This window comes from Crocodylus porosus, unplaced genomic scaffold, assembly GCF_001723895.1.
Source record: "Crocodylus porosus isolate Cpor-Errol unplaced genomic scaffold, CroPor_comp1, whole genome shotgun sequence".
Classification (NCBI taxonomy): domain Eukaryota; kingdom Metazoa; phylum Chordata; order Crocodylia; family Crocodylidae; genus Crocodylus; species Crocodylus porosus.
Genome location: NW_017728931.1, coordinates 35516578 through 35528255, shown reverse-complemented (window position 1 = coordinate 35528255; position 11678 = coordinate 35516578). Strand labels below are relative to the sequence as shown.

The following is an 11678-nucleotide window of genomic DNA, read 5'->3' as shown; positions in this document are numbered from 1 at the left end:
CCGCACTGTTCAACATCTTCATCAAGCGACTTGGACGAGGGGGTGAAAAGCACCTTGTTCAAATTAGCAGACAACACTAAGATGTGGGGAGAAGTGGGCAAGCTAGAGGAGAGGGACAGGCTGCAATTGGATCTGGACAGGTTACAGGGGTGGGTGGATGAGAATAAGATGGGATTCAATACTGACAAGTGCAAGGTGATGCACCTAGGGAGGAAGAACCAGCACCATACCTACAGGCTGGGGAACTCCCTTCTCGTCAACACAGAGGCAGAAAAGGATCTTGGAGTCATCAAGTCCAAGATGAATGTGGGCTGTCAATGTGGGGATGCAGTCAGGAAGGCTAACTGCACCCTGTCATGCATCCACAGATGCATCTCAAGCAGGTCCAAGGAGGTGATCCTCCCCCACTATATGACATTGGTCAGGGTGCAGTTGGAGTACTGTGTCCAGTTCTGGGTGCTGCACTTCAGAAGGGATGTGGACAGCATGGAGAGGGTCCAGAGGAGGGCCACTCATGTGATCAGGGGACAGCAGGCCAGGCCCTACGAGGAGAGACTACGAGACCTGAACTTGTTCAGCCTCCGCAAGAGAAGGCTAAGGGGATCTGGTAGCCGTCTATACACTGGCCAAGGGAGACCAGCAGGCCATGGGAGAGTCCCTGTTCCCCCGAGCACTACTGGGAGTAACAAGGAATAACGGCCATAAGCTGATTGAGAGTAGATTCAAGCTAGATATCAGGAGGCACTACTTCTCAGTCAGGGCAGCTAGGATCTGGAACCAACTTCCCAGGGAAGTTGTGCTCACTCCTACCCTGGGGGTCTTTAAAAGGAGGCTGGATAGACACCTTGCCGGGGTCATTTGACCCCAGCATCCTTTCCTCCCCATGGCAGGAGGTGGGATTTGATGATTTGCTTGGGTCCCTTCCGACTCTGCCGACTATGAAACTATGTCCGAGCTAAAGCTGGAATTTACAATATCATATTCCTGGACTTATTTCTCTAAATGCAATGACTATGGAGGACTAAACACTTTTTGTCCCAAAGTACTTTATAAGCTTTTCAAAGTGGAGAATTTCTCCCCCGCTAAAAATTAAATAATGTTGCCATACACACACTCGTTCATACCTTCTGTCCTCCTCCAGCCTGCCGGCTGCTGATGTATTCTGGACCAAGTCTTTGACGCAGAGCATTCTGGATGGCCTGGTATTCATCTGCTGTGTACTGGTACTTTAATAGAAACATATCAGAATGTGATAAATTTAGTTTCTTTATTATATTTCCACATTCCCACATAATGCCATTTTTGTTTTGCTGTCTTCCAAGAGAAGGTAAGTAATCCATACTCATGCTTCAGGATGTAATTGGTAGGGAAAAAGCTCAGGGAGGAATTAATTTTGCCCCAGGAGCTGCATGCTGGCATTTTGCCTTACATAAGACAGTCAGTTAGGCATTACTTCTGCTTACTGCTGAGACAAAAATGTTACTTAAGCTCTATCTCCACTCTGCAAAGAAGCAGGCAGACCTAAATCTGTGAACCCTGAGAGGTTTAACAGCAGAAAACCAGAGTTCCTGCTTTTTATTGATACACCAATGCGTGGGACATTCTAGCTCCTACATGAGGCTCTCTTCTGCCTAATGAAGGAATGAAATGGGCTTCTCCAAAAGGAGTGCTATCCATTCCTTAGCCAGACAAAATTTGTGTGGTATTTTAAACTGGAGAGATTGAGGGACCCTCATGCTATACTTATTCTTTCTGCCAAAGGAATAATTTTAAATTGTATACTGTTTACTAGAAACTTTAATATGCTAGAAACATTAATAACTTTAACTCTCTTTAATATAGGTTTTAATTCTAATTTATATTTCAATACAGTGTATCATTTAACTTTATTATGTATCAGTGCCATTTCTTTGTCTGGCACCAATACATTATTCTGTAACAGTAGGAAAAAGGGGGAACAGGGCATGTATGTATCCTGTTCATTTGTTGAATACATACAGATGTCATGGGGAAAAGAATTCATCACTTATTGTGAATGATAAACTTAATCTGTATACAATTTGATTTGTTCTAATGGTTGAGGGAAGGCAGCAGTCTTCTCTGAACTGGTAGAGAGAATTCATATAAATAAGTGAGGCTGATGCATACTTCTTGCTCTTTAATTATCAAAATCAAAGGTTTTAGCTGTACAGCCCAAATAAAACTAGCTCTGTTAAGGAAGTATGTAGTTTTATTATCACTGGGAGAAAATGTAATGGAAATGAAATTACTACAGGTGGGCTGGAAGATGACTAATCTAGGTGGTGAGTTACTGACCTGTCCAAAGTACACGGTGGAGCTGGCATTGCTGGAATTTCTCTTGCTGACATGGCTTCCACTGCCTGAATCCTGACTTCCAGACATCCTTATAAATGGGGGGTGGGAATAAAAGTTAACATTAGACACAAAGCAATAGAATCCATAACCCCACTGAAGACTTCTACAATGGGGAACAGGAAAGTCCCAGTAGGTAGTGCATTCCCCTCCACATGTGTGGAAGAAAATCCCCTCATTGGGGATGTGCTGAATATCAAATCAATATATGCTATTCATTTCAATTTAAAAACCAAAACACAGCACCAGTAGGAATTCAGATGCAATTTGTTCTTCCTTTTACTGCATCCCAACAGCAAAACAAACCAGTACGTACAATGCAAGATATTGTAGACTAAGTTTTAAGAGAAGTAATTTAAATTTATGCGGGTACTGATAGGTGTTAATGAGAATTCCATAGTCTTTTTTCCATTCGGCAGGGAATCAAGGATACCAGTCTAATCTATCAGTCAGAAACGCAAGACATTTTTCAGACAATGCTTAGAATCCCTCTCCCCCCTGCTATACATACGTAAGAGGTGTTCCTTTAGATAGTTCCAGGTTATCTGGGCATTTGACTTGAATTATTATAACTCCTCTTTTAACTTTGATCCTACCAAAATACATAATATTTGAGGAAGTTGTAGATGCTCTAAGTCTCATTCATTTTGGTTTCATTGTAAAAATGAAACACAAAAAGGAGAATGCATTGTGATGCACAGTGCTACCTAAGGGTTTGTTGCTGTTGGTTCTAGTCAAGGGATCCTGTTATTTTTTAACATATGCAGAGTTCTTCATTTTAGGGCCCTGACTTTTCTTTCAATGATGACAACTGAAAATTCTCTCTGACCTAAAAGAAAAGAAAAATTGACTAGCATGAGATACTATGACAAAATTCCAGGTGTATCTCTAAGGAGAGAGAAGTTCAGCTGAGTTGTGTGAAAAATTTGTTTCTGAGTCACTAGTGTGACAGTGTGCACAAACTAGACATAAGTCAGGAAAGAGTTAATAGGCTTTCGGGGGCTTATCGGTCTTGTCTTGTCATCTTTTTTATTTATAATATTATTAATAGTTTTAAATCACTGAAAATACATTTCTAATACTGCATGGAAATATTTAATTAAAAACAATGGCATGCAGGTATTACATAAGAATCAAAGAGATCAGAAAAGGTGAGATAAGTGTTCTTGCATTGCACAGGATAAGAAATATGAAATTATAAACCAATAGTGCAAAAAAAAAAAAAGAGAAATAAAGCTTTTCTAGATATAACTGAGTACAGCAGCTTGCTCATACAAGTGAAAGAATTAAAAAAAACCCAAAACCCACATCTTGCTATCCTCTCTTAAACCCTTCTCCTCCAAGATTCATATTATATTTGAGATCTGGCAAGCAGTAGTAATAGGATTCAAAAGTTATAGCTAACCCAGAGGCATGAGCTTGATGATTAGTATTCATTTTAGACTAGTGGCGTTTATTAATTTTGCCTGACATCACATTGCCTGAAGCTATATTACCCCATTTCACAAATGGAGTGAAGTTGGACACCCCATGGAACACTGAACTGCTATCAAATTTTCGCTGGTAATTCAGCAGATGGCACTCTTTCCCCTGAGTTGGTAGTGAATCAATACCCAGTATGGGGAGATGCAGGTTTTTTTAGCCAAGATAGAAAACTGATGCAGAAGAGCCGAAATGACACAGGTGAATTGTTTAGAGAGGGGACAATCTTTTTATGTGTTTGTACAAGGTTGAGCATGAAGCCTTAGTTTCTCTAGGATAGTGGTTCCCAACTGTTCAAGGCACCTCTAGGAAAATACCAGCTCTTAATTTTTGTTCTTTTTTGACAACAAAGTAACAAATAACAGAGCAATTCTCATCTTTGCATACTATTAAATGGATAATTCCTATTCATGCTCTAAATGGGATCCCATGGTAAGTGAAATCTAAAGCAGAGCAACTTAGCTTTTTTCATTCAAGGGAAAATTGCCCCAACTTATCTTCCAATGGGATATTTGCAGACTTAGGGGCAGCTACTGCAGAGCAGCTAAAACACAGAAAATTCCATAATTGGCATGTAATGTTGACATGTGAACATTAAATGCCAATTATGGGGTCACATGAAATGGTCGGTCTGTAGGTGGAGATGCAACTGACAAAGCTTTGAGAACTTCTGCTTCAGGCATACAAAGACACAATCTAGTTATTTAATAACAAAGTACATAGGTAGGCACCCTTTGGATGAATGTAGCAGGTATATCTAACCAACCCTGTCACTAATTCCCCAGTTTCTAAAAAGAAAAAGAAAAGACATTTTGTAGGGAAAAAAAATGTTAAAAGCAGCATTGTATCTTTTGACCCTTCTACATAATGCGGCCCATTGTTAGTAGTTTAAATTCAAAATGAGATCCTGCTTTTGAGTGAGTTCCAAATAGGGCATGGGAATCAGTTTGTGCATGTCCAGTACTGGGAAACTGCCTAACTCATCAAGCAGCATTAAAAATCCCCTGCATTTTCCAACTATGACATCAACTGTGTTAATCAAATCTATATGCCTCTGCTTCTTTATTGTACTCCTTAACTTGATAGGTGTGGACACTTCAAGGTAATAAAAGCAGAATTTATCACCTAAGGACACTGAAGATCCAATACTTGTTTCACTTGATTATGATAGTTTTCACAGGGAATTTCTTTTCAGTGTAGCTCCATAATGCTCCCAATTCAGTTTTATCTCATCATTGTGAAACAAGGCTGCACAAATAAAAGGTTGTGCATTGTGCTTCAAAAACATCAGGACTCGTGCTATCCTGATTTAGTAAAAATTCTATAGCCAACGACACATTTAGATTCTTCATGCCTGCTACTGTAGTAATTTAATACCATAGAAAGTTCTCTTTATAACCTATTTCAATTACTTGTAATTTTTTTTGGAGGGAGAGAAAGTAATTGTTTTGGGAAGACCAAATAGAACATATTTATATTTCTATATTATTCTAAGAGCATTTAGGTATGTAGGCATTCTTATCTATTGTGGCAGTGAGTTCCACAGCCTTTATTCTCTGTTCTGTCTGTTCACAAGTCTCCTGGTAGTGATTCTGTTTCACTGTTCAAAATTAACATCACACTTGTAGGTCGCTATAGTCAAAGATACATATTCACTAAATATGTACATGGAAAATGGCTTTGCCATTCATGATGCTTCCCCCCCTCCAGCATTTCTTTACTATGTAATAAGAAGTTTCTTTAAGACTGGAGCTGTGGTTTGCTGAGCAAAAATATTTTGCATTCTTTCAATAGCTTTCATTCCACAGAGCCCACCCAGAGCAAAATGGTCATACACGTAGGCAAAAAAAGTAACTTATCTGGTACTAGAGATAATTTAGCATACTTTTGCCCAAGACTCCAATTTATCTAAGAAAAGGAAACCAGGGAAATTATGAAGGGTATTTCCTCCTAAAGGATCCCATACCATTTTATAACTCCTTCCCCAGTATAAACAATATATGCAGACTGCTTCATCCAATACTGAAATGCTGCCAACTTTGAAGTCCAAGGTGGCAAGTGTTAAACGAAGCAGTACTGAACAGCAGTTTAAGACAAATGGGGGAAATATAGTATCAAATTAAAAGTACAAAGGGAATTTAAATGCAATGTAACTCTCAATTTGACTATAATTAGTATTTCAGGATAGGATCTGCATCTGTCAGAAAAACAGAAAAGTCGAGAGCTCCAGTTGTTTTCATTGAGAATAAGTGGTACTTTACATTTCTATAGACCAGGAGTATAAAACTCATCTGGCCCTACAGACGGGAATGAGCTGGTCTGTAGGTTGGATAGGGCCCATGCTTCCCCCTACAGGGGTGATGCAGCATGAGTGCTGTATGTAGCACACGTCCTGAACCAGTCCACATGCTGCTTACAATATTCATGCTGGCTCAAGACCCTGCACTGCATACAGCACATGCTGGCCCCAGCCCTGTGTACAGCATGCAACACCTGGGGCTGATCCAGGTAGCACACTAATCATGGTGGATGGGGCTGGTTTGCCAGATGGGCTTGCGTGCTGTGTGTAGCATATTGGGTTAGGGCCTGCGTATGCTGCATGTGGCACGCTGGTTTGCGACACACAGGCAGCACTGCGGGCTGGATAACATGGCTCTATGGCAGGCCTAATCTTTGACACTCCTGCTGAAGACCATCAGAAGGATGGCTTCTGTCTTGCCTATGATACTCCCTACCACTGTGCCTCCATATGTAGTTGATACTGTACATGGACAGGGATTTCAAACTCACTTTGTGCCCTGGGCCAGAGTTGGACTGTGAAGCTCCTTTGTGGGCCAATCTGGCTTGGGGTATGAAGCAGAGGCAGCAGACCCAGCTCTGCCTGGGGCACACAGTGGCAGCTGGAGTTGCAGCCATGAACCCATTTCCTGTGCTGTAGGGGCAGCTCTGGTCCCTGCACAAGACATTCAATGATGGCTCCAGCACAGCACGATGGTGAAGCCTGGTGGCTGAGGAGAGAGTGCTGCAGTGGTGGCAATGGGCAAAGCAGACTGCTTTATCCAATACTGCTCATGGCTGCAACTCCAGCTGCCACTGTGTGCCCCAGGCAGAGCTGGGTCTGCTGCCTCTGCTTCATACCCCAAGCCAGATTGGCCCACAAGGAGCTTCACAGTCCAAGTCTGACATTGTATCTGTTCTCATTTACCCTCCTGCCACTGACTGCCATGTCCACCAGGGCCCAAAGGCTCTGGATTCTGTGGCAGGCCCTCTCCCCTGGCCAAGCCCCTCAACTTCTGGTTGCTTGCCAAATCCTTCTCACAAGCCATGGGTTTGACACCCCTACACTACAGAAGCTGACCTGAATCAATACCAGCTGCTACATAAGCTATGTTTTTCTTCGAAGATTTCAGTCAAATACTGATCCATTAACACTGTTAATCTTGTAGAAACTGACAGAACCAGAGCAACATGTAGGTAATATTCATACATTTTATACTAAGTGCTTTTGAAGCATCCTTTCTTTCTAGGAACATAGGTAACTCCTCCAATATCTGCTCATAATTTAGGGACAAAATCAGACCTGGTCAACATTCCCACTGACTTAAGTGGAAACAGAAGCTGTGTGAACTCAAAAACAGAATTTGACCATAAGATTTCTCAGACCTGTCAGAATCTCTGTTTACTTGTACTTCCAAGGTGATAACATCCTTCCTATGATATGGGAACTGATAAAAATTAACAGAGAATTTGGCCGATGAAAGTTGTCACAAATATTGCATCTCAGTGTAAAGCTTTTATTCCCTGCTTGTAGCCTGGCTTAGTGGTAAAAAAAACCCAAACCAACATATACTTTGTACTATAGTATCTCCACAATAATAGCATTTCTCTGAACTGTTCGTTCACTAACAAAGATTAAGGATTTTATTTCTAGAATAATACAATTGGTATTGAACCATAAAGAAAAGGCTGTTAACCCCATAATGAAAATGGACATCCTCTTACTTCCTACTCAAAGGCCTATGTTTGTAGCAACACAAACTGCATTTATTATGAGGCAGACTTCATCATGACTACATGACTTTTTGTTTTTGTATTCAGTAAGACAGTCTTTCTAAAGAAAGACTAAGCCAGAGAATTAGTGCTTTTCTGATAGTATAGCCACTAAAATTCAAGAAAGCTACAGACTGTGCAAAGTAGTATATTACTTTCACAAACATGGACAATGGTGAACTGCAACGAAGAAACTGGATGGGCAAATGATAGAATACATATGTTGATACGAACAAAAACTTTTAAAGCTGTGTAACATATACATGTATGTACATACAAAACAGACAGTAAATCCAGGCAACCACAGGTATTCATCCATCTATTTAAGAAGGCAAGAGTCATAACCCATTTGCAGAATTAGAATACTTAAGCAAAAGAAGTGAAATTATACAGGCCTAGAGGGGACCTGCTGGGGCTTCAAGTTCAGTCCCTGCATCACCAGCAGTTAAGTCATATAATCTTTTTCATAAATGGTTTAAACTCTATTGTACAACTACTTGGGTTTCTTGTCTGCACTATTCCTGTTGTAAAGTTCTTCCAAAAATCTCACTGCTTTAACAGCTAGGAATATTCTACAAATTTCCAGCCTAAAGTTATGTGGTTAATCTCTATCCATTTGGTTTGTTTTTTTAAGCCATTTGTTCTTTTCTTCTCTTTGGTGACTCTCTCATGTTCTTACATCTAATTACTCTGGTTCCAATACAAATAATATCTTTCTACAACATGATTTAAGCCACATTTTTTATTTTGGCAAAAGTGATGCTATGTTATAAAGGAAACCAAATTTATAATGGAACAAAACCCCTACATTATACAATTCAGTATGGGATCTACAGGGGTTTTATTTTTATAAAATGGGTACACTCTCATTCACCATCTTGAGGGTTTTTTGTTTGTTTTTTTAAAACAAGGCCACCGAGCGGGTACTGGAAGTGAAAAACACAGCACATGTAACTGCAGTGGCAATGTAGTTTTGTAGAATGTAATTACCAGAGTAGAATAAACCCAAGACAAAATCTACCACCCACTACTTTTATAATTTAAAATGCTGTGCAATGTCACTTAAGACACAAGTAGTTAAATATTTTTACATCAGATGCCAAAACAGCACTTTCAGCAACAGAACAGGTACAACCCAAATGGAGCAGGGAAATGAGTTTAGTGGTGATTAATACTTCACTCTTTTGAGGTCTAACTTTGCCTCTGTTCCACCCATGCTTAACATTGTCTTTCTATAACTAAGTTATTTAAATATGAAGTTGGTAGAATACTTTAGTCCTGTGTAAGCCAATGCCCGTTTCTCCCCTTTGAGATCTCCATGATATTAAGAGAAGTAGATACACCTCAGCTTTTCACTCATACTTTGTTTTCCCTGATTTGCTAGAGGATGTGAGGTGTTCTTTGTCAGACTGCATTGTAAAATTTTGTGCACATATTTGTCAGGATATAGACTGGACTAATACACGGTAGTACAGGCAGTCCTCGACTTACAACATTGAGTTACAACGTTTCTAAATTGATACCATTTCAACTTTCTGATGTCAGTTTTGACTTTACAACACTTGATCTGATGTGACACCATGACAGCGAACAAGTTGCTGTGTCACCCATCTCCCTGGAGAACTTCTGTTCAAACTTCCTTGGACACTTTCTTTAAGAAAGCAGAGAAGACTCCAGAAAAACCTGCAGCCAAGACTCCTGAGAAGAACCACCACGAGCCCTTCAAATAGTCCAGCAAAGTCAACTCAAAGAAGTCCTTCCAAATCAATATGATTGCTATTTACAATATAAATACATTAGTGTAGATGAGTAATATAGGTAGAATAGATTGAGTTCAAAGTTCTGGATTATTTTTGGTGAAAACAGGGTATTAGGCTTTGGTTCAGGAACCAATCCCCCATTTATAACATTGTTTCTTATGGGAAAAAGGTTCTGATTTACAATGCTGTTTTCAGGAATCGATTGTGTCGTAAGTCTGAGGATTGCTGGTATGTTGTAGCAACACTACTCTTAGATTGCTAATAACTTCTCCTGAGCATCAGTTGCTATTTTTTTTTTTTAATTAAAACCAAGTCCCTATTTTTTTTCAATGGTTAAAATGTGAACCAAAGCAGAGACCTCTATATATCAGTCTTTAGAGCAGTGGTGGGCAATTATTTTTGGTGGAGAGCTGCTTAATGAGTTTTGGTGGGCTGTGGAAGACTGCAACCCCTTGACAGGTATCCCACGCCCTGCTTGCCATCTTGGGACCGGAAGTCCCTGAACCCGCTCCCTACCATCCCTGAGCTTTACCCTGGGAAACACCCTCCCTTTGCCCCTGGAAGTACTCCTTTTGGAACTAGATAAAAACAAATCTCATACTAAAAGTCAAACACCTACCGTAACAGTTTCATTTTATTACAAAAAAAAATTGCTGCATTTTTGCCCAGCCCTGTTTAGAGGACCTGCAACAAGAGCTCTAAAAGGTCTAAACTACCTTACTTATCCTCAGTGAGTTATAAGCATCTACAGCAGAGGTGGGCAAAATTAAGTCCATGGGCTAGATCTGGCCCACCAAATGATTTTATCCAGCCCTTGGCTGCTCTTCTGAAGGTGAGCTGTATCTGGCCCATAGCTGCCCTGGGTTTCGGTGTTGTCCTTCTATCTTCCCCATGCCAGCTGCCTACAGAAGCAACTCCTCTCCATGGTGGGTCTGCCTTGTCCTGTCCCCCAGCCCATGCTCCAAAACAGGGAGTGCTGAGCTCCTAGCCAAGCTGCTGGCCAACAAAGTTGAAGCTTAGGTAAGGTTTTCCCCACTGGTGGGGGAGGGGGTGTGGGGGGAATAGGGCCAGCAGGGGCAGGAGCCCAGCAAGTGATCTGGGCTCTGCCAAGCCAGGGCCTGGTACGGGTGTGGGTGCTGCTAACATGCTGCTGTGCCCTGTTCCCGCCCACCGCTTCAGGCTGCACTGCACAGGCACAGCTCCTACCCAACCCCGAGTGCTCAGCACATGGCCCGTGGGCACAGGAGCCGGACCAGCTGCACCATTGTGCACATGAGGGCATAGTACAGCACCAGTCCGGCCGCGTGTTGGGTCCGGGGCAGGGACGGGGTACAGGGACGAGAGAGCCCAGCTTCAACCCAGCCGAGTCCAGATAACTCCCAGCTCCCAGCCCCCTTCTCGCTGTACTCTCTCCCCTGCCCCGGGTCCTCGGCATACAGCCAGGTCAGGTCAGCGCGATCCAGGCCGCCCTGCGCTCCCCTGGGAGCGGCCCTCGCGGAAGCAGACCCGGCGACAGCTCCGCGCCGGCTGGCTGGCCGGCCCGCCCGCCCAGGGAAGAAGAGGGAAGCCCCAGATGCCGCCGGGATACTGCTGCCCAGGGCGGGAGCCCGTGAGCGACCCCTGTGCCCCGCAGCGCCCAAGGCCTGCGGGCGGGCGGAGGCGGCGCAAGGCGGGAGCCGGGGACCGGCAAGGGCCGGGGGCGCGGCTAGGCACGCGGCGGGAGGTGGGGGTCGCACCGGCTGCCGTTACAGCGCGCACAGCCCCGCCCCGCCCTGACAGAGCTGACGTCACGGTGCTGCCCCACTCCCCCCGCTCTCGGGTACGAGCCGGTACCTGCGCGTGGGGGAGGAAGGAACAACCCAGTCCCTCCAACCGCCCCTCACCCGTACGGCGAGCAAGAAAAGTCAAACTTCCTGCCGGTCTCTGCCGAGTCCAATGGGAAGACTCTGTAAGTTCGGCCGCCGACGCATGCGCAGATGCCGAGTAGGCGGGGACGCGCGGGGTGACGAACGG

General features: G+C 43.0%; 1 protein-coding gene across 4 annotated transcripts in view; it reads right to left on the bottom strand.

Moving 5' to 3' along the window:
• The window catches only part of RAD52 (RAD52 homolog, DNA repair protein), a 26732-nt gene extending 15114 nt beyond the window's left edge, over positions 1-11618 (bottom strand). For all 4 annotated transcript variants that reach the window (XR_002102850.1, XM_019544577.1, XM_019544579.1 and 1 more), the window contains exons 1-3: positions 11499-11618; positions 2317-2404; positions 1125-1226 (exon numbers count right to left, since the gene is read on the bottom strand). Coding sequence is in view for 3 of the 4 variants with exons in the window: in XM_019544577.1 (XP_019400122.1) it covers positions 1125-1226; positions 2317-2403 (189 nt within the window). In the remaining variant the exon portion in view is untranslated. The remainder of the gene's footprint in view (positions 1-1124; positions 1227-2316; positions 2405-11498) is intronic.
• Between the last annotated feature and the right edge of the window lie 60 nt (positions 11619-11678).